Consider the following 26,048-nt stretch of genomic DNA (forward strand, 5'->3'; position numbering starts at 1 on the left):
TGGGGAGTGAGGCTGAGCAATGATAATCAAGGGAGCTCTGGGGAGAAGGGGCCATTTGTGGTCACCTTAAATGATGAACAGGATTTTGAAATACAGTAAAGGAGTCAGCTAAGTTTCTATCAGTTTCTACTCTGGCCTCACTGGTAAGTAGAGAATCCTGGTTCTCTGTGTTGATGCCAGAGACAGTTATCCATCCATCCACCACCCATCCTTCCATCCATCCATCGATCCACCCATGCACACATGCATACATCATCTGACATTTTATTCATTCATTTGTTCATTCTTCCAATGCTCCCTCCATCTTTCCATCCATTCTTACGTTATCTGTCAAGGCCCTACTCTCTGCAGCACGCTGAAGGCAAAAATATTTTTTTTGTCTTTTTTAAAAATAACTATTTATTTATGTGTTTTTGGCTGCGTTGGGTCTTCGTTGCTGCGCTTGTGCTTTCTCTAGTTGCGGCGAGCGGGAGCTACTCTTCGTTGCGGTGCGCGGGCTTCTCATTGCAGTGGCTTCTCTTGTTGTGGAGCACGGGCTCTAGGCATGTGGGCTTCAGTAGTTGTGGCTCATGGGCTCTAGAGCGCAGGCTCAGTAGTTGTGAGGCATGGGCTTCGTTGCTCTGTGGCATGTGGGATCTTCCCGGACCAGGGCTCGAACCCGTGTCCCCTGCATTGGCAGGCGGATTCTTATCCACTGCGCCACCAAGGAAGTCCCGGCAAAAATATTAATAAGACAAGAGTTTAGCTTTCAAGGAGAACATAGGCTAGTGTTAGGCTGGACAACTTAAAAATAGATCATAATACTGTGCAATAAGTCCACCCTATAGGAATTTGTTTAAAATACGCCTCTTTGAATGTCCCTTTTCCCCCAAAAGCCTTACCTGACCACTCAATCTAAAATAGGCTCTTGTATACTTACCTGGCAGGGGAAATACCACGATCAAGAAGGTGGTATTTCCCAGGGCAAGTCTCCTCCATTGCACTCCGAGTGTGCCGACCCTTGCGATTTCCCCAAATGTGTGAAAGAAACTCAGTTGCATAATTTGTGGTCGTGGGGGACTGCGTTTGTGCTCTCTCCTTTAAAAAAAAAAAATAGGAAAAATATAAAATAGGTTTTTGTTACTATTCTTTTTCATAATATTCTTTTTCTTTTCCTTTAGAGTGTTTATCACAATTTGTTAATATAATAGTATGATTATTTGCTCAATTTCCGTCTCCCCAGTTGACTGTATACTCCATGGGGGTAGGTTCTATGTCTGTTTTGCTTACACTGAATACTCAACACCTGGTCCCGGCCGGCACACAGCAGGCCCAAAGTAGACATTTATTGAGTGAGTTAACAAATAAGCACTGATCGTACCCAGGCATGATGATTTCTTGTACTAAACCAGTGGTTCTCAAAGTGTGATCCTTGGACTAGGAGCATCAACAACACCTGGGAACTTGGTTCGGAGTCAACATTCTTGGCTCCACCTGTTCGTTCACAAACTGGTCCCATACCCAGAGGGCAGGGAGAGACCAAAGAAAGAGGCAGACCACTCCAGACTGGTAGGTGGCAGATTTAATAAGCAAGGGTACTTACTTAGGAGGCTTGTCTTGGGCGCCTGCAAGACGAGTAGATCCCTGTACCTGCCCACCAAAACCTTCAAGTTAAAGAGACCTTAACTGGATTCAGTCATATATTCAGTCCAGACAGTCTCAACAATACCTTTCTCTCTCAAGGCTACGTCCTTGAAACAGCTCCCACTGTGGGAAAGTAGGCCGAGCGTACATTCCAAAGACAAAGGGTGTGGGCGGAGCCTGCGACTGGCTGAGTCCAGCTGGTGGGTCAATCAGTGGTCATGCCCTCTCGATTCTTCCTCCAACACCAGCCCAGACCAGAATAGAATCAGAAACTCTGGAATCAGCAGTCTGTGCTTTAACAAGCGTTCTGGGTGATTCTGATGGAGACTTAAGTTTGCAAGCACTGTACTAAAGTGATAAACGGCCATTCTCATCTACCGTAGACATCTGTGGATTTTAGCACAGAAATAAGAGTAATTATGTCTGGACTGGGAAACACTTCATGGAGAAGGTGACACTTTAAAGGAAGCCTCAAGCTAGATAAGCCAGGGAAAAGCAATTCAGGCAGAGTACTGTGTACCCAAAGGCACATAGGCATGGATTAGCCTGGCCTTCGGAGGAGTCTATAAGTAGTTCTGCGGGAGGGTCCCGGGCATGGCAGGGAGATGAGGACGGAGATGGCGGCAGGCGCCTTGAATGCCAAGTTTCAAGCAGGTAAGTAACTTGGTACCCCGTTTCCCCTCCCCACGGCTGTTCAGACTGGCCTGAGTCAGACTTCCGCGGGCTCACTTCCCGTCCCCGCCTGCCTTTTTCCTCCCTCCCTCTTCTCCCAATTCTCCCACCTCCTCCCTTCCCCTGGGGGTGAGACGGCCCTGCTTCCAGGCCAACTCCACTCCTCGCCAACCCGTCCAACTCGCTGACGTCAGCTGGGCCGGGCGCGCCTCGTTGGCGGCTTTGGAGCCAGGCCTGGCCCCACCTCCCGGCTTTGGCGGAAAGCCCAGGATGCTGGTCTGCGTCGAGGGAGCTGCGCAGGCGCACTTGGTATAGGGCGTCGCGGGGCTTTCAGTGCTCGGGAGAGAGTCCATTCCTCCGGAGACACCTTGCTTCCGAGGGAGGGGTCCGTGGTGTCAATGTCGGTTGCTCGGGACCCACGCTTGCGTCATTTAGCGCCACCACCCTCAGGGGAACTGGCTCCCAGTCTGCGCCCTCTTCTCCGCGACCGACCGCGCTGGTGACTCACAGCAGGACTGGTGTCCACGGTCATCAACCCAACGGTGCCTGGAGGCGATGAAGGGTGATAACAGACTTCCTAACAATAGGTACTGTTTACCGAGCACTTCTTAGTGTGCTGGCACTGAGTCACCTGCACCTTGTAGTTCTCAACTTTATGCAACCCAGTGCCCTTTTCTTATAATACGTTTCAGTGCCACTTCAGCATTTATAGATAATGTAACCAACCTACATCCCAGTTCAATAATATTAAACCACAAAATGCCACAATTAGTGTAAAGGGGGAAATAGAAAGAATTTATAAGAACATACAGTTCATGCTCACTTGGGCAGCACATATACTAAAATTGGAACCATACAGAGAAGATTATATACATATATACATACACTTGTTTTTTTCAGCAGGGAAATGCTTGGGCAGACCCTCACTAGAAGATATAATGAAGTAGTTATTCCCTGCCAATCTGCAACAACTGCAAATGCAACCCTCACTGATACAGATATGTTATATTAATGGCTCAAATACCACCAGTACTGTTGCCATTGCATTATGCTTTTCTGCAGTGGTGAACTCTCCTGCTGAAAAGTTCCAAATAAAACAGAATCCAGCCTTCCCTTGATTGACATGGTGCCCTGCTGTCTTTTGTTCGCCCCTCCAGATCCATTCTCCCTCATTGTCCCCAGGGCAGAGACCACTGGCACATCATATCTCATTGAATCCTTAAAAACACATTTGGACTGGGTATCATTATTTTACACATGTGGAAATAGGCTCAAAGAGATCAAGAAAGCTGCTTAGGTCTGTCTGTGGTGGGTCTTGAGTTCAGACTCGGATGTGACTGGATTTAAGGCCTCTGTTCCTAATTGCAAAGCTGCACTGCCCCTTTGCAGTTTGGGTCTTTGTCAGAGTCAAAGGACAGAGAGAGTGCTAGAGGAGGTCAGGTCCAATTCTCATAGAGAAGAGGGCCTTCACCAGAGTTGTACTAGTCTAGGTATGCTGGGCTATGGATGATAACATATAGCCTCAAAATTTCAGTGGCTTGGAATTCCCTGGTGGTCCAGTGGTTAGGACTCCGCGCTCTCACTGCCGAGGGCCTGGGTTTGATCCCTGGTTGGGGAACTAAGATCCTGCAAGCCGTGCGGCAAGGCCAAAAAAAACCAAAAAAACAAAAACTCAGTGGCTTAACATACAGTAAAGATTTATTTCTTGCTCCAGTAAAGTCCACAGCAGATCTTCTTGGTAGGGTGACTCCTGGGCAGCTCTCCTCCAAGCGGTGAAATCAGAGACTTGGCCTTCTTCCATTAGGAAGCTCTGCCACCTCAGAGCCTTTTGCTTCCAGCCTCACAGATGAAAGGGAGAGGGTGTGGAATATTACTTGGAATATTTTATGGGCAAATGTAGAGGTGGTATGCATTTCTTCTACCCTTCTCCTATGGGCTGAACTCAATCACATGGTCCATACCTAGATGCGAGGGGGCCTGGGAAATGTAGTCTGTGTTTGGTGAGCAGAGCCATGTCTCTGCAGAAGTGTCAAGCTCTTCCAGTCTCTATACTAAGAGCATAAAAAAAGGAGGCTTAAGTTCAAGTGTCATCTTTTTTTTTTTTTGCTATGAATACCTTTTACTGAAATACTGTAGGACTCACTTTCACAGTAAGGTACCTAAACTGTTTCTAACACAGGAGCCAAGTAACATCCAACTCTCCATGTACAGCGTCTTGTCATTTCTAGAAAAATCCTTTCACATTTTTAAAATCAGCTTCGGCTCGAAGGCCTGGGGTAATGGTTGAAGACCAGAGTGTCTCTGGAGATGCTGCATGAGAGTTTTCATTGCTGGTTCGGAGGCTGGGAGCCCCACTGGCCAGTGAGGAGGCCAGAGCCCCACCGACAGATGAGGAGGCCAGGCAAGATGAGCTGGAACATGTGCGGGGAGCTGGGTTCTGCCCTTATGCAGACTCTGGGTTTCTCATCCTTCCTAGATGGGCTCTGGAAGATGGTCTATTTATGTTTACATGTTGTGCTGCACCTCACAGGCCTACAAGGCCTGTGCTTGCCCTGCTTCAAGACTGAAGAAAGAGCCCGGAGTCAGCAACAGAGACATCAATGGTTTAATGATGGGGGAGCTTATATATCTGAAGCAAGGTCCTGGAGCGACAACCCACCATGTGCAGCAGATGGCAGGCAGGATGTGGCGGCAGTCTTCACTCCAAGTGTTATCTTTGCTGTTGATCTGCTGAATGACCACGCCTCGTATCCTGCCCCCTTTCAGGGCCTTTAGTTTCCTCATTTGTTACATGGTTGTGGAAGCCCAGCCCTCAGAGCTGCATGATGGCCAGATGTAATTGGTAGGATAGAGTGCTGGTTGGGGGAAGTCATGGAGAGAGCTGCCTCCTCCTGAGGTCTGACCTTGCCTAATGACTCTCTTGACTCCACTTTCCACCTTCTTCAGCCAGGAAGGCCCAGCAGGATCTCCTGGTTGTTGAGGAGGCCTTCCCTGCGAAGCCTCAAGTGCCCATGGTCCCTCTGAACACTGGCATTGTTGGGGAAGAACGGTTCTGAGTAATTAATGAAGAGTGAAATCCAGATACTAGAATCTACCAGAGAACTCCAGCAAGTGCCCTGGAGACCCAGTGGAGGCCCCAGAGAACCTGGCATTAATCCAAGGAGATGCTGGAGCTGTGGCCGAGGAACTGGGCTGGTGTGTGTTGGGGAGCCCATGCTCACTTCAGTGGTCGTCCACAGTTTGGTCTGCCCCAAACCTCTCTTCCAGGAGTCAGCTCTCCCACACCCAAACTACAAGGTTGCAGTAGGAACTGTCATGTTTCTACAGTAGGCCCCTGGCCCCTGGTCACTTGATTGGTCCAGGGTCAGGCACTTGACCCACACTGGAACAATAATTTTTCTGCTTGGGAATTTTGGAGAGAGAAAGAGCTATCTTAACTTCTCTCCAGCTGATTGGTCCAATAACATATAACTCTTAGGTTCTCTTGACAGTCATATTTTCCTCACTGTGTGGAAGTAACAAGCAGGGGAAGCTGGTCTCAGAAGAGAGAATGAAAGATGAGGAGACTTCCAGTGGTGTCTGAGTTTCTGATTCTGCTCCATTCCTGAGGCTAGGCTGTAATCTAGACTCTGTGATATCATTAAAATTGTTTCCCCTTTTTGCTTAAGCTAGTTTAGATAGATTTTGTTGTTGTTGTTGTTATTGATCCAAAGAGCTAAGGAATAGTATGAACTTCCTTATCAAACACATTTATTCATTCAAGAAGTATTTCTGGTGCATCTACTATGTTCCAGGTACTGTGCAAAGTACTGGAAATTTGGGACTTCCGTGGTGGCGCAGTTGTTAAGAATCCACCTGCCAATGCAGGGGACGCCAGGTTCGGGCCCTGGTCCGGGAAGATCCCACATGCCATGGAGCAACTAAGCTGGTGTGCCACAGCTACTGAGCCTGCGCTCTAGAGCCCACAAGCCACAACTATTGAGCCCATGTGGCAAAACTACTGAAGCCCGTACGTCTAGAGCCCGTGATCTGAAACGAGAAGCCACCACAATGAGAAGCCCGCGCAACACAGGGAAGAGTAGCCCCCTCTTGCCGCAACTAGAGAAAGCCCATGCGCATCAACGAAGACCCAATGCAGCCAAAAATAAATAAATAAATTTATAAAAACAAAACAAAAAACCCCCCCAAAACCCTCAAACTACTGGAAATTTAACGACGAATAGGATAGACGTGGTATATACCCCCAGGGACCTTATACTTGGAGGCTAGGGCAGGACAGACCTGGAACAAGTACTATACAGGTAAAATCCAGGTTTATGAGAACTGTCAAGAAGGAAAAAAATTTTCCTCTACCTTTCTCAGCTCTTCTGGCTGGTCTAAGAATTAAATTGACACGAGACAGAATAACAGGAGAAAATCAAATTTAATTACTTACAAGAAATCCACATTGACGTGAGAGATTCCAAATACAGGCAGCATGAGGTATATATGTCATTCTGGACTAAGGAGAAGGGAGCATGTGTCTGGGACTTCAAAGGGAAGGAAGGCAATTTGTAGGAAGATGAAAAAAGAGCAAATGTTTGTTAAATGTTTGCTGAGCCGTGTAGAAACAATGGGACAGAGAGAGGAATTTTAACAAACAGACTTTGCTAGTTTCCTGCCTGTGTACCACACCTAGTTCATATTATACTATAGATAGCTCTGGTGATAGTTCTCTTTCCTGGAGAAGGCCCTCTCTCTGAATTCTTTTAGGTAGTTAAGGGGGAGGTGAAAAGAAAAAAAAGAAAAAAACTTCCTGAGTCTTTTGTTTCTTCCTCATGCCAAAGAGTCGTATTCTAGGGTGGCAAATTTTGCTCCCCTACAAAATATATCACAGGGTTGTGAGAACATACAAGCTGAGAAAAGAAGGATGGGGCAGGGGTTGGGTGGAAGAAGATTGGAATTAGGATGTCGAGGAGGGAGAGCATCCCAGGCAGGAAGAAGAGCACGAGTGATGACAACTCCATCATGAACCAGCATCCTCTGGAGAGAAAACCACACTCCAGCTGAGCTGGACTAGCTGAGGGGCCTGATTTTTCACCTCCCCCCATTCTGAGCCCTCAGGTAATACATTGGTAAGAAGACTCTTTCCTTTTCCCCAGAAGCAGCCTAGCAGGGACCACTCCCTCCTGTCCAGATTGTTCTATTCCTTATTTATTTTTTTTTTATAAATTTATTTATTTATTTTTGGCTCCGTTGAGTCTTCGTTGCTGCACGTGGGCTTTCTCTAGTTGCGGAGAGCGGGGGCTACTCTTGGTTGTGGTGTGCGGGCTTCTCATTGCGGTGGCTTCTCTTGTTGTGGAGCGTGGGCTCTAGGCGCGTGGGCTTCAGTAGTTGTGGCACACGGGCTCAGTAGTCGTGGCTCGTGGGCCCTAGAGCGCAGGCTCAGTAGTCGTGGCGCAGGGGCTTAGTTGCTCTGCAGCTTGTGGGATCTGCCCGGACCAGGGCTTGAACCCGTGTCCTCTGCATTGGCAGGTGGATTCTCAACCACTGTGCCACCAGGGAAGCCCTGTTCTATTCCTTATTGAGCTGTTGCATGGGAAGAAACACAAAACACTTCCAAGAAGGCCTTGACACACTGAACATGATCTGTATATGCATTCTTCCCTTTCATTCGTACCCCTTTTGGCAGAGAATGCTAACTTTCATCCTAATAGCCATTATCCCCACCTTACTTACTCCTATGTTGGGGGCACCATGTATCTGGCTAATAAAACCACATTTCCCAACCTTCCTTGCAAATGGGGGTGGCTAATGAGAGGTCAGTGGCAGTGATTGGGTGGGATTTTGGGAAGGCTGTTTAAAGGAGTTAACTCAGCAAGCACCCCTTTTCCCTTTCCCCCGATTCTTCTTTCTTTGTCCCTGGGATATGAATTTGATGGGTGGAGCTCCAACAGCCATCTTTCACTCATGAGGTGATCTTGAAGATGGACGTCATGTGCTGAGGATGGCAGAGCAGATGACAGATTCCAGCTTCTGAGACCTTGTAGAATCCCCATACCAGCCTGACCTGCCTGCAGATGGTTTATCATATGAGAGGAAAATAAGTCCCTATCTTGTTTAGGTCACTGTTGTTTTGAATCTCTTACCAGCGACTGGACAAAATTCCTCATTGGTGTAATCCTAAAAGCCCTCTTGTAATTCAATTTCTCTCCACTAAATAGTCCCCAAGTCATCCATTCAATCATTTATTCATTCGCTCACTCAAACACTCTCTGATTGAAGATAGCCATCCCATATTCTAGAATCAGATGAGATTATGTGGGTGTAAAAGAGTGTTGTAGGGCTTCCCTGGTGGCGCAGTGGTTGAGAATCTGCCTGCTAATGCAGGGGACACGGGTTCGAGCCCTGGTCTGGGAAGATCCCACATGCCGCGGAGCAACTAGGCCCGTGAGCCACAACTACTGAGCCTGCGCGTCTGGAGCCTGTGCTCCGCAACAAGAGGCCGCGATAGTGAGAGGCCCGTGCACCGCGATGAAGAGTGTCCCGCACTCGCCGCAACTAGAGAAAGCCCTCGCACAGAAACGAGGACCCAACACAGCCGAAAATAAATAAATAAATAAATAAATTTATTAAAAAAAAAAAAAAAAGAGTGTTGTAAATACCAAAGCATTAAACACATATTAGATTGTGTTATTATTTTAATTAATATTATGATTTGTTGTTGCTCAAGTGTCACAATTAAGAAGATTTTAGTGTGTAGCAATTTGCTAGAGGGAAACTCCCATTAAGTGGTGTGAAATTCAGTTCTATTTGATGTTGTAAATAAAAGAAGCAAGGGGTAACCCAGTGCAAGTGCTTCTCAAACTTTAATTTGCACAGAGAAATACTTGAGGATCTTATTAAAATGCAGATTCAGACTCAGGGGGTCTGAGGTGAGGCCTCAGATTCTGCATTTCTCACAAACTCCTGGTTGAGGCTGCTTGCCGCCCTGGACCTTCGAATAGTGGGGACCTAGGAGATCTTTCCCTGTGCTAGAGAAAGAAATGATGAGAGAGGAGAAAGGGAAGCTAAGGGCAGAGAGGAGAGCATTTCAGAAAATGGGAAACAGTTTCTTTTAGAGGCTCTATCTGCAAGCAGGTTGGTAACTTAATAAAAACCAGGAACTGTGCAGACCTTATTTTGTTTAATTCTTACAACCGTATATAAGAGGAATTCTAATTCTTAGTCTACAGTTGAGAAAGCAAGTGGAAGCTCAGAGAAGTTAAGGGATATGACCAAGGTCACACAGCAGGTCAGTGGCAGGGATGGGATTGCCACCCAGGTTTTTCAGAGGCCAGAGCCTGTGTTTCTTTCCAGGTCCCTTGCTAAAATTCCAGGGGGACATTTACTCCTTTTGCTGAATTCTTCCTCCTCACCCAGGAAATGCTGATCAGGGGAGGAGGACGAGGCTGCCCTAGGGAACCAGGCCCCCGGTACTTGAATGTTTGGCTCAGCTCTAATTTATCTGAAAGGCTTTCTGCGGCTGCTAAGCTCTGTATTTTTTGAACACTGGGACCTTGGTAGTGGGAAGTAAGGCGGGTACCGGTGGGATGTTTCTAAGTTTCGCTGGACAATTTCCATTTCGTAAGCCCGATCTCCTTTCTGGAGGTTGCCGTGGTCCAGAGCAGCAGGAGTATGTCCTGGGAAGTGGAGGCCACAGAGGTGAGAGCAAACCCTGCTCCAGCTCTGACCCGGGACCCTCGCTTTCTCCCTGGATGCCTTTGAAGGACTACTAAAACCTGACAGTTTGGCCCAGCAATCAGCAAACCGGCAAGTGCCAGGCCCCAGTGAGGATCCTTGCTTCCTCCCAAGATAGGAGATAAATGGGCAGTTTGTGTCCCCATAAAAGTTCTGCCACTCAAGGTGGAGCCTCTGCCATAGGCTCCCACTGGTGGTGCTGTTCCCCAGGGCTCGGGTGTAAATCTGAGCCATTTCCTTCTCCAGTTTCCCAAATGTGACTAGCCTTTGTCTAATTTCACCACCGTGGGGAGCTGGGGAGGGTTCCGTGCACAATAAATCTTTCATTGGGAAGGTAGTTTTATCATTAGAAAGGATGATGCTAAAAAAGAGAGGATGTAAGTGACCAATGTGTTCAGGGATGATGAAAGGAAGGGCTCAGGGTGAGAAGAAAGGGATGAGGCTGGGATCGCAGAGCAGGGTTGAGGAGGTGTGGGTGGAGAGAGTCATGGAGACATGCCAGGAATGCCAGTGCAAGGCCTGATTGCGGAAGAGCACGAAGGAGCTTCCTGGTGAGAAGAGAAACCAGGATACATGGTGTGGTTCCGTCTCCTCTCCTGAGGACTGGCTGTGGTCTGCTTGGACATTAGCTCCACCGTTGTGCGGAGGCTATTGGACGCACTGGTTTCAGGTCTCGGATCCAGTCACAGCAGCAACACCAGAAGTGGGGACGGAGGGGCAGCAGGGGCAGTCGTCTCGTGGAGTGATGTCCAAGGCACCCTAGTGTGTAGTGTCTGAAGGGGAAGGACTTAATTAAGGGACCTCTCCTGCTCCCTTAATTAAGGGAGAGCAGGGACCTCTCCTGCCCCCAGGCTCCCCCTCAACCCTCATTTTTGAGACAGCATCAGCATTTCCAGGGCAGTGAAGGCCAAAGCCACCAGTTGGGCTGCAACACTGAGTGGTATTGGATATCCCAGATTACCCTAACTCTGGCTGGTCTAGTCCTAGAAGCAGAGGAAGGCCAGGAAAATGTTCCCTGGAGCCCATGGCCTCCACTGTCTCCTGGCCACCACTCTCTTAAGGGCCATGCTACTCTAAATAGTTGATGATCTTGCTGCCTCCACTTCCTTGATTCCCATTCTTCTGGCACTCTACAGTGTGGCTTCTGTCCCACCTCAACCCACTGCACTGCAACTGCTCCTACTAATGGCATCAGCAATCGGAAGCCAAATCCAGGGGCTACTTCCCAGTTCTTACTTTTTCTTTAAATTTTTCATTTACCTGTTGATTACAATTGTTTCTTCTTGAAAAATCTCAACTCTAGGGCTTCCTAACTGGGGATCCATGAGTCCCTAGATTGTCTTAAGAAACAACATGCAGTCTTTAAAATTTTTATACCAAGTGTTGTACAAATCTGCATTTTTCTAGGGAGGATGGTCCAGGGCATTCGTTGGATTCTCAAAAGGGATCAGTGATCTGCCAAAATGTCAAGAACCAGTGCCCTTGAAATCTGTATTGGTTAGAATTAGGTTCTGCTGGCAGTGATCCAAGATAACTGTGGTTGATTTGTTCTTCATGTATACAGAATCAGTCATCAGAGCTGGAAGGGTGACTCTTTCTAGCTCTGCTCTGCCAACACCAGGGTGTAGTCCTCAACCTCATAGTCCAAGATGGTGCTCCAAGCAGCATGTTGGAAGGAGGGACAAAGAAGAATATAAAGGACATGCTCCTGCTGTCTCTCAAAGATTCCCAGGAGCTGCTATGTGACACTTTCGCTTTTATATTATTGGCCCAAACTTAATCTCGTGGGTCATATCTATCTGCAGAGAGGCTGGGAAACGTCCTCATTCAGGGTAGTCTATTGCCATGGATGAAAGGGAGAATAGATATTGGGGGGCAGATATCAGCACCTGTCAGAGCTTCTGTGACACCACCAGTGGTGGATACTGTGATTCACACAATATCCCTTTCTATTTCTTTCTAGTTTAAGCTGGGAAGACACTACTTAGATTCCCTTGCAGCTGGCATTCCAAATGTGATTTAGGAATTGCTAATTAAATGAACTTGCACAGGACTTGAACCTGGAGCTAAGTGGAGAGAAGGATCAGGTGAGGCATCAATTTTGCAGGCGTGGATTGTGGCAGACTTGTTTCCTGGTCACTAGCTTCCTGGTTTAGCAGCTTCCTGTAGCAGAGTGTTCGTGGCTTCTTTCCTGATCATGATGACAGAGGCATGGTGATCCTGAGGGCTTACAGTTATCTCTGGAAGCTTCGTTTTAAGTCTACTCCTCCAGGCCTTCCAGCAATATTGTGAGCCAAAGCTTGGCAAATTTTAATGTTCACATTGGCCTGAGGATCCAGCTAAAGGGTAGATTCTGATTCAGTAGATCTGGAGTGAGATCTCAGATTCTGCATTTCTCACAAGCTCCTGGGTAATATCTGATGGTTAGGATGAATTTTTTTTTCTGCACCTCGCAGCTTGTGGGATATTTAGTTCCCTGACCAGATATCGAACCCGGGTCCTCAGCAATGAAAGTACAGAGGCCTAACCACTGGACCGCCAGGGGACTAGGATGGATTTTTAGTAGCTCAGTCCTAAGGTGTCCTCTGCTTACCTACATCTGATCATAAATTCATTTCTGCTTTAACTACCTAATGATGGTTTCAGATTCTCCTAATTCTGTGACTGTTTCTTCCTTGTCTCTTTTAAGAGATCTTCTTCCTGTGTATTTTTTAAAATCTTTATTTATATATTTTTTATACAGCAGGTTCTTATTAGTTATCTGTTTTATACGTATTAGTGTATATATGTCAATGCCAATCTCCCAATTCATCCCACCACCATCACTCCCCACCCACCCCCGCTTTCCCCCTTTGGTGTTTCTACGTTTGTTCTCTACATCTGTGTCTCTATTTATGCCTTGCAAACTGGTTCGTCTGCACCATTTTTCTAGATTCCACATATATGCGTTAATATACGATATTTGCTTTTCTCTTTCCAACTTACTTCACTCTGTATGACACTCTCTAAGTCCATCCATGTCTCTACAAATGACCGATTTCATTACTTTTTATGGTTGAGTAATATTCCATTGTATATATGTACCACATCTTCTTTATCCATTCGTCTGTAGATGGACATTTAGGTTGCTTCCATGACCTGGCTATTGTAAACAGTGCTGCAGTGATCACTGGGGTGCATGTGTCTTTTTGAATTATGGTTTTCTCTGGGTATATGCCCAGTAGTGGGATTGCTGGGTCATATGGTAGTTCTATTTTTAGTTTTTTAAGGAACCTTCATACTGTTCTCCATAGTGGCTGTATCAATTTACATTCCCAACAACAGTGCAAGAGGGTTCTCTTTTCTCTACATCCTCTCCAGCATTTGTTGTTTGTAGATTTTCTGATGATGCCCATTCTAACTGGTATGAGGTGACACCTCGTTGTAGTTTTGATTTGCATTTCTTTAATTATTAGTGATGTTGAGCAGCTTTTTATGTGCCTCTTGGCCATCTGTATGTCTTCTTTGGAGAAATGTCTATTTGGGTCTTCTGCCCATTTTTTGATGGGGTTGTTTGTTTTTTTAATATTGAGCTGCATGAGCTGTTTATATATTTTGGAGATTAATCCTTTGTCCGTTGATTCATTTGCAAATATTTTCTCCCATTCTGAGGGTTGTCTTTTTGTCTTGTTTATGGTTTCCTTTGCTGTGCAAAAGCTTTTAAGTTTCATTAGGTCCCATTTGTTTATTTTTGTTTTTATTTTCATTACTCTAGGAGGTGGGTCAAAAAAGACCTTGCTGTGATTTATGTCAAAGAGTGTTCTTCCTATGTTTTCCTCTAAGAGTTTTATAGTGTCCAGTCTTACATTTAGGTCTTTAATCCATTTTGAGTTTATTTTTGTGTATGGTGTTAGGGAGTGTTCTAATTTCATTCTTTTACATGTAGCTGTCTGCTCTTCCCAGCACCACTTATTGAAGAGACTGTCTTTTCTCCACTGTATATCCTTGCCTCCTCTGTCATAGATTAGTTGACCATAGGTGTGTGGGTTTACCTCTGGGCTTTCTATCCTGTTCCATTGATCTATATTTCTGTTTTTGTGCCAGTACCATATTGTCTTGATTACTGTAGCTTTGTAGTATAGTCTGAAGTCAGGAAGAAGTCTGATTCCTCCAGCTCCGTTTTTTTTCCCCTCAAGATTGCTTTGGCTATTTGGGGTCTTTTGTTTCTCCACACAAATTTTAAGATTTTTTGTTCTAATTCTGTGAAAAATGCCATTGGTAATTTGATAGGGATTGCATTGAATCTGTAGATTGCTTTGGGCAGTATAGTCATTTTCGCAATGTTGATTCTTGCAATCCAAGAACATGGTATATCTCTCCATCTGTTTCTGTCATCTTTGATTTCTTTCATCAGTGTCTTATAGTTTTCTGAGTACAGGTCTTTTACCTCCTTAGGTAGGTTTATTCCTAGGTATTTTATTCTTTTTGTTGCAATGGAGAATGGGATTGTTTCCTTAATTTCTCTTTCTGATCTTTCGTTGTTAGTGTATAGGAATGCAAGAGATTTCTGGGCATTAATTTTGTATCCTGCTACTTTACCAAATTCAGTAATTAGCTCTAGTAGTTTACTGGTGGCATCTTTAGGATTATCTATGTATAGTATCATGTCATCTGCAAACAGTAACAGTTTTACTTCTTCTTTTCCAATTTGTATTCCTTTTATTTCTTTTTCTTCTCTGATTGCTGTGGCTAGGACTTCCAAAATTATGTTGAATAATAGTGGCGAGAGTGGACATCCTTGTCTTGTTCCTGATCTTAGAGGAAATGCGTTCAGATTTTCACCATTGAGAATGATGTTTGTTGTCGGTTTGTCATATATGGCCTTTATTATGTTGAGGTAGGTTCCCTCTATGCCCACTTTCCAGAGAGTTTTTATTATAAATGGTGTTGAATTTTGTCAAAAGCTTTTTCTGCATCTATTGGGATGATCATATGGTTTTTATTCTTCAATTTGTTAATATGGTGTATCACACTGATTGATTTGCCTATATTGAAGAATCCTTGCATCCTGGGATAAATCCCACTAGATCATGGTGTATGGTCCTTTTAATGTGTTGTTGGATTCTGTTTGCTAGTATTTTGTTGAGGATTTTTGCATCTATATTCATCAGTGATATCGATTTGTAATTTTCTTTTTTTGTAGTATCTTTGTCTGGCTTTGGTATCAGGGTGATGGTGGCCTCGTAGAATGAGTTTGGGAGTGTTCCTCCCTCTGCAATTTTTTGGAAGAGTTTGAGAAGGGTGGATGTTAGCTCTTCTGTAAATGTTTGATAGAATTCGCCTGTGAAGCTATCTGGTCCTGGACTTTTGTTTGTTGGAAGATTTTTAATCACAGGTTCAATTTCATTACTTGTGATTGGTCTGTTCATGTTTTCTATTTCTTCCTGGTTCAGTCTTGGAAGGTTATACCTTCCTAAGAATTTGTCCATTTCTTCCAGGTTGTCCATTTTTTTGGCATAGAGTTGCTTGTAGTAGTCTCTTATGATGCTTTGTATTTCTGCGGTGTCCATTGTAACTTCTCCTTTTTCATTCCTAATTTTATTGATTTGATTCCTCTCCCTCTTTTTCTTGATGAGTCTGGCTAAAGGTTTATCAATTTTGTTTATCTTCTCAAAAAACCAGCTTTTAGGTTTATTGATCTTTGCTATTGTTTTCTTTGTTTCTATTTCATTTATTTCTGCTCTGATCTTTATGATTTCTTTTCCTCTACTAACTTTGGATTTTCTTTGTTCTTTCTCTAGTTCCTTTAGGTGTAAGGTTAGATTGTTTATTTGAGATTTTTCTTGTTTCTTGAGATAGGATTGTATTGCTATAAACTTCGCTGTTAGAACTGCTTTTGCTGCATCCCATAGGTTTTGGATCATCGTGTTTTCATTGTCAATTGTCTCTAGGTATTTTTTGATTTTCTTTTTGATTTCTTCAGTGCTCTCTTGGTTCTTTAGTAACGTATTGTTTAGCCTCAATGTGTTTGTGTGTTTTATGTTTTTTCCCCTGTAATTTATTTCTAATCTCATAACGTTGTGGTGGGAAAAGATGCTTGATATGATTTCAATTTTCTTAATTTTACCGAGGCTTGATCTGTGACCCAAGATGTGATCTATCCTGGAGAATGTTCCGTGCGCACTTGAGAAGAAAGTGTATTCTGTTGTTTTTGGTTGGAATGTCCTATAAATATCAATTAAGTCCATCTTGTTTAATGTATCATTTAAAGCTTGTGTTTCCTTATTTGTTTTCTGTCTGGATGATCTGTCCATTGGTGTAAGTGAGGTGTTAAAGTCCCCCACTATTATTGTGTTACTGTTGATTTCCTCTTTTGTAGCTGTTAGCACTTTCCTTATGTATTGAGATGCTCCTATGTTGGGTGCATATATATTTACAATTATTATATCTTCTTCTTGGATTGATCCCTTGATCATTATGTAGTGTCCTTCCTTGTCTCTTGTAACATTATTTTAAAGTCTATTTTATCTGATATGAGTATTGCTACTCCAGCCTTCTTTTGATTTCCATTTGCGTGGAATGTCTTTTTCCATTCCCTCACTTTCAGTCTGTATGTGTCCCTAGGTCTGAAGTGGGTCTCTTGTAGACATCATATATATAGGTCTTGTTTTTGTATCCATTCAGCGAGCCTCTGTCTTTTTGTTGGAGCATTTAATCCATTCACATTTAAGGTAATTATCCATATTTATGTTCCTATTACCATTTTCTTAACTGTTTTGGGTTTGTTTTTGTAGGTCCTTTTCTCCTCTTATGTTTCCCACTTAGAGAAGTTCCTTTAGCGTTTGTTGTAGAGCTGGTTTGGTGGTGCTGAATTCTGTTAGCTTTTGCTTGTCTATAAAGCTTTTGATTTCTCTGTCGAATCTGAATGAGATCCTTGCCGGGTAGAGTAATGTTGGTTGTAGGTTCTTCCCTTTCATCACTTTAAATATATCGTGCCACTCCCTTCTGGCTTGTAGAGTTTCTGCTGAGAAATCAGCTGTTAACCTTATGGGAGTTCCCTTGTATGTTATTTGTCGTTTTTCCCTTGTTACTTTTAATAATTTTTCTTTGTCTTTTATTTTCGTCAGTTTGATTACTGTCTCAGTGTGTTTCTCCTTGGGTTTATCCTGTATGGGACTGTCTGTGCTTCCTGGACTTGGGTGGCTCTTTCCTTTCCCATGTTAGGGAGTTTTCGACTATAATCTCTTCAAATATTTTCTTGGGTCCTTTCTCTCTCTCTTCTCCTTCTGGGACTCCTATAATGTGAAAGTTGGTACGTTTAATGTTGTCCCAGAGGTCTCTTAAGCTGTCTTCATTTCTTTTCATTCTTTTCTCTTTATTCTGTTCTGTGACAGTGAATTCTACCATTCTGTCTTCCAGGTCACTTATCCGTTCTTCTGCCTCAGTTATTCTGCTATTGATTCCTTCTAGTGTATTTTTCATTTCAGTCATTGTATTGTTCATCTCCATTTGTTTGTTCTTTAATTCTTCTAGGTGTTTGCTCTTTAATTCTTCTAGGTCTTTGTTAAACATTTCTTGCATCTTCTTGATCTTTGCCTCCATTCTTTGTCCAAGGTCCTGGATCATCTTCACTATCATTATTCTGAATTCTTTTTCTGGAAGGTTGCCTATCTCCACTTCATTTAATTGTTTTCCTGGGTTTATCTCATTCCTTCATCTGGTACATAGTCCCCTGCCTTTTCATTTTGTCTATCTTTCTGTGAAAGTGGTTTTCCTTCCACAGGCTGCAGGATTGTAGTTCTTCTTTCTTCTGCTGTCTGCCCTGTGGTGGATGAGGCTATCTAAGAGGTTTGTGCAAGCTTCCTGATGGGAGGGACTAGTGGTAGGTAGAGCTGGGTGTTGCTCTGTTTGGCAGCTATCAGTAAAACTTTAATCTGCTTATCTGCTGATGGGTGGGGCTGAGTTTCCTCCCTGTTGGTTGTTTTGCCTGAGGTGACCCAGCACCAGAGCCCACAGGCTCTTTGGTGGGGCTAATGGTGGACTCTTGGAGGGCTGATGCCAAGGAGTACTTCCCTGAACTTCTGCTGCCAGTGTCCTTGTCCCCACAGTGAGCCACAGCCACCCCCTGCCTCTGCAGGAGACTCTCCAACACTAGCAGGTAGGTCTGGTCCAGTCTCCCATGGGGTCACTGCTCCTTCCCCCTGGGTCCTGATGCACACACTACCTTGTGTGTGCCCTCCAAGAGTGGAGTCTCTGTTTCCCCCAGTCCTATCGAAGTCCTGCAATCAAATCCCGCTAGCCTTCAAAGTCTGATTCTCTGGGAATTCCTCCTTCCGTTACCAGACCCCCAGGTTGGGAAGCCTGAGGTGGGGCTCAGAACCTTTACTCCAGTGGGTGGACTTCTGTGGTATAGTTGTTCTCCAGTTTGTGAGTCACCCACCCAGTGGTTATAGGATTTGATTTTATTGTGATTGTGCCCTTCCTACCATCTCATTGCGGCTTCTCCTTTGTATTTGGATGTGGGGTATCTTTTTTGGTGAGTTCCAGTGTCTTCCTCTTGATGATTGTTCAGCAGTTAGTTGTGATTCTGGTGCTCTCGCAAGAGGGAGTGAGCGCATGTCCTTCTACTCCACCACCTTGAACCAATCTGTTCTTCCTGTGTTTGTCCCTTAATACTGGTGTATCCCAAGACTCAGGATTAGGATCAAACTACAAACTCTTCCTGCATGATCCCCTTCATTCTCCAGGCTTCAATCACTATCCGTATGTTTCTCAAATCTTTATTTCCAATTTGTACTCTCTCTTTAGCCCCAGATTCTAGTATCCACAGCTGACAAGAACTGAGTTGTACAGACAAGTAGGACATGAAAGAAAGCTTCCATGGTCAAATAAATTTGGAAAATGCTGGGTTAAATAGAATGAAATTGACTTTTTTGCTGAGGTGCTCCTAGAACTGTTAATGTGCTATTATGCATTGCAAGTGTTTAAGAGGGAGTGTGTAATACCCTGTATTTCTTAAACTTATTTGACATCTGTATTGAACATAATCAATACATTTCCTCAGATTCTCTCAGCCCTGCCTGAGACCTGGACTCCTGACTTTTTGCTTTTCCTTAACTATTTAACTGTAGCCAGTGGTGTAGTTCTGTGGCCAACCAGCTGCTGCTGCCTGCATCTTGCATTGCTTTCCATCCCTCCATGCCTCTCTTCCCTTTTATATCATTCTTGAGGCTTTGGTTTTGTGCCTCCATAAAAAGCCTGAGCATATAATCTTTGCTTCAGGCTCTGTTTTCTAGGGAACCTGGGCTAGTATAACCTGCAACAGACCCCCCCCCCTTTTTCCTGGAATATTAGTATCTCCTGGAACTTGGGGTTCCTAGAACACAGTTTGGAAATGCTGCATTGGTTATTTTTCCCTGGATATCTGCAGGCACCTGAGACTCAGCGTGTCCAACTCCGAATCAATCTGTTTTTTTTTTATATCTGTTCCTCATTTGGCCTTTCCTGTCTTAGTGACTGCATCACATTTGCTCATCAACCAAGTGACCTGGGTGTTGTTCTTGACTCCTTCTTTTCCTCTCCCATTCAATCTGTCACCCCCTCTTGCTTCCTCCTTTCTTCTTCTCATCTAATTAACAATTATTCATTCTTAAAGAGACAGTGTAGATATCATCTTTTTACCCTGTCTCCTCAGTCTGTTGGGGTCTGGGTGATGTACCACTCTGAGTTTTCATAGGCCCTTAAATTGTCTCTCTTACAGCACTTTTAACACTGTATGGTAATTGATCTTTTAAAAATGAATCTGTCTCCCCCACCACCTTTGGTGTCTTATTCAATTCTTAATCCCTAGCACCTAGGATAGAGAATTTACTGATTTATTGATTGATGGGAGTGGATGAGGCAGGTGGGAGAGAGAGAACTCCAATTTGTAAGTCCTCAAAGGGAGGAAAAATAATTTCCCCTCTAACTTTGTGAGTTCTTTGCTGAGACCTCTGTAATAAAAACACAGATTAACAAGAGAAAAACAAAGAGAAGTCTATAAACATGTATACCTTATGTGTACATGGGAGATCCCCAAGGGAAAATAAGTGACTCCCTGAGGTGGCTTAGAATTAAGGATTATATACTACCTTAATAGAGAAAAAAGAGGGGGAATGTAGGACTCTCAGGGGAGAGGAAATGAGTTTTAGGAAAGATGAATGGGCCCTTAGAAGAATAGAAGGGAGGTATGATAGTTTGTGACCAAGTTTGTCAGCATGTTGTATCAACTTCTAGCCTCCTTTCCTGTGATAAGACTCAATCTTCCCTGGTCAATGATGCCTCTAGGGAGGGTATTTGTGACAAATGAGTTCCTTTTGGAGGATCTATCTTTAGACAGACAAGGGGGGTTCAGAGAAAGCTCTACCTGCATTTGCCATTTTTTCAAGTGCCTACAGCTCAAAATAATCAATATACCAAAGGAGTATATTTTGGGGTAGCATGTCCTGAACTCCTGCAGTCATATTTTGGGGCAGCATATTCTGCTAGCCTCATTCCCCACCTTTGAAAATTCCTCAAGAAATTTCACAGTCTAGAAGCTGAGTTGGTAGATCTCATTGAACCAGTCTCTTAGTCCTGAGAATAGGTCAGTTCAGTTAAACAACTGTGCCTCATTCCAGGAGGTGGTATCTCAGGTGGGATACTAGCAGGTATTTGATAAGAGGCATTTCTTTGGAGACAAAACATATAACAGTTGGAGCACACTATAAGTCAGTTTCTGAGTCCAGAAGGCATCCATGAGAAGATTTCTAGATATTGGGCTAGAAGCACCTTTCACAGTTTAAATGTTTCTGATGATGTCACTGGGTGTTCCAGTGAACTTTCTGAGTGACCCAGACAGCAACAGACATGAAGGTTGTCCATACATGATCTGTTGTGGTGATATCTCTGAGGTTTATATCAAGTTGTCCAGTTTCAGCTTCCAGGGCTTTTGGAAAAGGGAAGTTTTTGTTCTTAGTGATTCCAAGTCAGAAGGGTGAAAGAAAATTGCAAGCATTAGTTTGGAGAGTTTTAACCAGATATTAGAGAAAACTAGAATTCAAGAGCCAGTCCAGTTTGCAGGTAGATAACAAAACTTCAAAGACAATGAACAGGGCTAGAATCTCATACCCACAAGGATGTGTTATAATTTTCTATTGAAACATAATTTTTCTCTGTACAATCACACCCATTTCTAGCAAAGGTAATCATGGTAAGATGAATCTGTTTGCAAAATAAGTCTAGTCTCACTAAACTTGGCCTGATTATTACATAAGTGCAGCAAGAATAGCAATTGACCATATAGGCTCTTTTAAAATCTGCTTTGTTGGAACTTTCATAAGGAGTCTCTGATTGGACTTTTAAAAGACTTTCAATGCTAGGAAGCCAAGCCAAGAACTCATCATCAGACTTCACATGCATATCTATGCATTTGGGTGAATTCCTCTGTGCTCCAAGTCCCCAAAATATCCTGAGGTTCCTGGGTCTGCCAGGAATTGATCTTCCTCACTCACCTGGTAAGGCTGGAAACCCTGAAATCAAGGAACCAGGAAATTTCTCAGAAGGGAGCTTAATAAGCATTGGCTCCTTAAAGTCAACCTTATTTCCTTAAAGCTGTCTGGCCATATCTGATTCTATGTACATCATTCTCAAATTTGATATCCTAATCAAAGCCTTAGTAATATAACCAATGTTTCCAATTGTGTCCTATCACAAGGAGAACAGATTCTTATGAAACTTACACAAATAGTTATATTGCCATAAAAATAAGAATACTCAATAAGAGTCTGAATTCTGGAGGGATCAGGTAGGGAGAAAAGATAAATGCCTCAATTCTGTTTACAAAGGTACACTTTACCAAATTGCCGTAAATCATAGATAGCTTAAGAGAAAAGAGAAAAGTTTTCTTAAATCTAGAAAACAAAACATTAAAGAACTAGCAATGTTTCAAACAAAAAGTCATAATTATTGTAATCATTCTCGTCAGTTTATTCAGTCCCAGGTAATTAATTCTTGTTTGCTTGATCTTGAGCTAGTAGTTTTATGAATCATTCTGTTTTTCCATTAGAGTTCTGGAAATTCTTACCCAGTTCAATGGTATGATCTCAAAGTTATTGGAAACTGATATTCTAGAGTACTTATCAAAGTCCTTTCCGTGAATATGAAGACACAGTGTTTTTGGATCATAGCTACTTGCGAAAGCTTTCAGGAAACATCAGATTAAAACAATAACTGTCTGTGACTGACCAAAAGACTTAAAAATGGCCATGGTTAAAAACCTGATGAGAGTTCATTTAAACACAATTGACAAGGAAATTTGGTTATTTCTGTGTCGTACAACATTTTAAGATGATAACTAGAGTTATGACTGATAACATTATACCAGGACATATCAGATTCTAGGAATTTCATATAATTTCTGGAACACCTATACTGATAATATAACACCCATACAAATATAACTTAAGAAGGTTAAACATTATTACTTTTTAAAAAATAAATTTATTTATTTTATTTATTTATTTTTGGCTGCTTTGGGTCTTTGTTGCTGCATGCAGGCTTTCTCTGGTTGTGGCAAGAGGGGGCTACTCTTCATTGCGATGCGTGGGCTTCTCATTGCAATGGCTTCTTTGTTGTGGAGCACAGGCTCTAGGCGCATGGGCTCCGTAGTTGTGGCTTGCGGGCTCTAGAGCGCAGGCTCAGTAGTTATAAGCCCAGCACTTATTTTTCGTTAAGCCAATTAAATAGAGCTCTTTTACAAATCAATTTTGGCACCACCATCCAGAGGTGGAAAAATATCACATATACATAACATACATGTAAAGACATACATAAACATACAGACAAATGCAAACTGAGATCTTACAGCTTTCATTTAAAAATTTTAGCCATATGTCAGGTACATTAATTCAAAACTCACTAGTACATGAAAGAACAGTTGGATCCAAATTGTGTTTCTGGCAGATGAATATGTTAAGGTTACTCACTAGATGGCTAAAGTTTTCACTTGTATTTGTGGAGAAGACTTTTAAGAGTTTTCACTTTCCCAACTTCCAAAAGCTCCTGTTTCCTTTTTAGCCCCAAGTAGTTGCTTTTATAGGTCTTTGAGCCCCTTGAGAGCCCCTGATGGAGGGTATGGGGGCCTAAAGTTCAAGTGACTGTAGGGAGTTGAGGGGCTGAAGTGGGAAGGGAAAGGTCTGGCAGGGTGGGCAGAGGGCTGGAGGAGGTAGGAGTTTGAGGGGGGACATAGCAAAGGATTCAAGGGAGCTGAATGGAAGATGGAAGGCAGCAAAAGGAGGAAGGAGGAGCAGAGGATATGGGAAGGAAGAGGTCTTAGAGGAGCCAGTCTGGGGAGATCTTAAGTTTTCCCAGTGAAGTTTCAAATTATCCGTAGCAAAATCATGTCAACAAAAAGGAAGTGGACACAACTGGCAGAGAATGCAGTCAGCAGGGGTTCGAGAAGAGGGTTTCAGTTGGGACTTCCCTGGTGGCGCAGTGGTTAAGACTCCGCACTTCCAACGCAGGTGGCCCGGGTTCAATCCCAGGTCAGGGAACTAGATCCCATGTGCATGCCACAACTAAGAGTTCGCATGCCACAACTAAGGAGCCGACAAACCGCAACTGAGGAGCCCTCAAGCTGCAACTAAGGAGCCCACGTGCCACAACTAATACCCAACACAACCAAATAAATAAAAAATAAATAAATACATAATAAATTGAGTAAGAGGTTGCTAAAAAAAAAAAAAAAAAAAAAAAAAAAAAAGGAGGGTTTTGGTTGACCAGAAAGTCCTCATGGGAGGAACACGATCAAATAGAACAGAGAAGTCTTTTTTAAAAAAAGCTTCTCAGCTGCATCAAACAGGGAGATCGGCTCGGTGCTTTGTGACCACCTAGGGGGGTGGGATAGGGAGGGTGGAAGGGAGATGCAAGAGGGAGGGGATATGGGGATATATATATATACATATAGCTGATTCAGTTTGTTATGCAGCAGAAACTAACACAACATTGTAAAGCAATTATACTCCAATAAAGATGTTTAAAAAAAAAAAAAAAGCTGACCGGCCTCGAACGTCCTGGCGGGAGGTTTTTCTACATGAGTGGAGAAGGTAGATGTTGCAAGTAGAAGAGATACAACATTTTTTTAGGATGTCTGAAGATGAAGAAAAAGTGAAATTACGCCGTCTTGAACCAGCTATTCAGAAATTTACTAAGATAGTAATCCCAACAGACCTGGAGAGGTTAAGAAAGCACCAGATAAATATTGAGAAGCAACTCTGCTCCAATATCTGAGAAATGGAGAAGCTTTGTTTGAAAGTCCAAAAGGATGACCTTGGACTTCTGAAGAGAATGATAGATCCTGTTAAAGAAGAAGCATCAGCAGCAACAGCAGAATTTCTTCAGCTCCATCTGGAATCTGTAGAAGAACTTAAGAAACAATTTAATGATGAAGAAACTTTATTACAGCCTTCTTTGACCAGATCCATGACTGTTGGTGGAACATTTCACACTACTGAAGATGAAGCTGATCCTCAGAGTATGACTCAGATATATGTGTTGCCTGAAATTCCTCGAGATCAAAATGCTGCAGAATCATGGGAAACCTTAGAAGTGGACTTAATTGAACTTAGCCAACGGGTCACTGATTTCTCTCTCCTAGTGAATTCTCAGCAGGAGAAGATTGACAGCGTTGAAGACCATGTCAATAGTGCTGCTGTGAATGTTGAAGAGGGAACCAAAAACTTGGGGAAGGCTGCAAAATACAAGCTGGCAGCTCTGCCTGTGGCAGGTGCACTCATCGGAGGAGTGGTGGGGGGTCCGACTGGCCTCCTTGCAGGCTTCAAAGTGGCAGGAATTGCAGCTGCACTTGGTGGTGGGGTGTTGGGCTTCACAGGTGGAAAATTGTTACAAAGAAAGAAACAGAAAATGATGGAGAAGCTCACTTCCAGCTGTCCAAATCTTCCCAGCCAAACTGACAAAAAAATGCAGTTAAAAACCAAACTTCAGTATTACTGGCGCCAACATGTCTATCCTTTGCTGCTGTTGGACACTCAGTCAGCTTTTGGAACATGATTATATCAAAATAGTGGCTACAGATGCTCAAGTGGGATTAAACTGTGATAAGTGGATATATTTTGTTGTTTGCTGGGGTGTTAATGGGGATGTTAGAGATTGAAGAGCCTGGACTGAGGGTGTACAATATTTGTCAGGTAAAGTTTAAGGACTGCCAGGGAACAGATTTTTTACCTGGAAATGTGAAAACCCAACCATAACTTTGATAAGAACTTGTGATGTGTGAACATGTTGGGTTACGGAAGGATAGTTTTCAGAATAGTTTCTTCCATAACCCTGACTTGGAGACTCCAAGGCTAAGCATATTGTAAATATGCTTCTTTATCTCCTAAATATAGATTTTTTAGGCATTTTAGCAGAGAAAAGAATGGAAGTTCAGCTTTTCGTATCAAATAGGGAAATCAGGATCTAACAAGGTGCATGAGTAAACTGCATAACGGAGTCTATTTGGTGAGCCCTATTGCAATTTGGTCTAACAATATTTTCAAGTGAAGGAAACAAATAGTGTAAGAAAATGGAAAGAGAGGCCCAACTTCTCTTTCAGATATCTTAATTTATGACCCTGGCTTCTTCTCTGAACTCTTTTTTCTGCCTCTCTGTAAATAAAGAACACAGAGTCTCAAGTGGTAGACTTATAAAGCCAGTCACTACGCTTGCTCTGTCAGCCTGTCTCTTAACACCTCAAATATCTAGTCCCCTCTGCCTTCCCTCCCTTGTAATTTTGAAAAGTTCTTTGACTTATAGGGTGAATTCTACTCATGTGTAATGCAGACTTCTCTCATAATCTGTTTGTTTGTTTGTGTTTTTTTTTTAAACATCTTTGTTGGCGTATAATTGCTTTACAATGGTGTGTCAGTTTCTGCTTTATAACAAATGTTTGGGGTTTTTTTTTGTTGTTTTTGGGGTTTTTTTTTTTTTTGGTATTGGCTGCCATCTTTGTTCATCCTCTACTGTAACCTCTAGGTAAA

At 43.2% G+C, this 26,048-nt stretch overlaps 1 protein-coding gene, 1 long non-coding RNA gene and 1 other non-coding gene across 3 annotated transcripts in view; all 3 read left to right on the top strand.

Annotated features, from left to right (window-relative positions):
- The first annotated feature begins 911 nt into the window (after positions 1-911).
- LOC118897641 lies at positions 912-1,080 on the top strand. Its single transcript, XR_005020525.1, has one exon. It is a non-coding gene; the product is annotated as a U1 spliceosomal RNA (small nuclear RNA).
- A 1,606-nt stretch (positions 1,081-2,686) lies between these two features.
- The window catches only part of LOC118897037, a 50,531-nt gene continuing 27,169 nt past the window's right edge, over positions 2,687-26,048 (top strand). The window contains exon 1 of the long non-coding RNA XR_005020328.1: positions 2,687-2,882. This is a non-coding gene — a long non-coding RNA (uncharacterized LOC118897037). The remainder of the gene's footprint in view (positions 2,883-26,048) is intronic.
- LOC118897036 (syntaxin-17-like) lies at positions 24,092-25,676 on the top strand. The gene is given in 1 exon segment (XM_036855776.1): positions 24,092-25,676. A coding segment is annotated over 1 exon segment (960 nt). The 5' UTR covers positions 24,092-24,120; the 3' UTR covers positions 25,081-25,676.

This window comes from Balaenoptera musculus, chromosome 6, assembly GCF_009873245.2.
Source record: "Balaenoptera musculus isolate JJ_BM4_2016_0621 chromosome 6, mBalMus1.pri.v3, whole genome shotgun sequence".
NCBI classification, from domain to species: domain Eukaryota; kingdom Metazoa; phylum Chordata; class Mammalia; order Artiodactyla; family Balaenopteridae; genus Balaenoptera; species Balaenoptera musculus.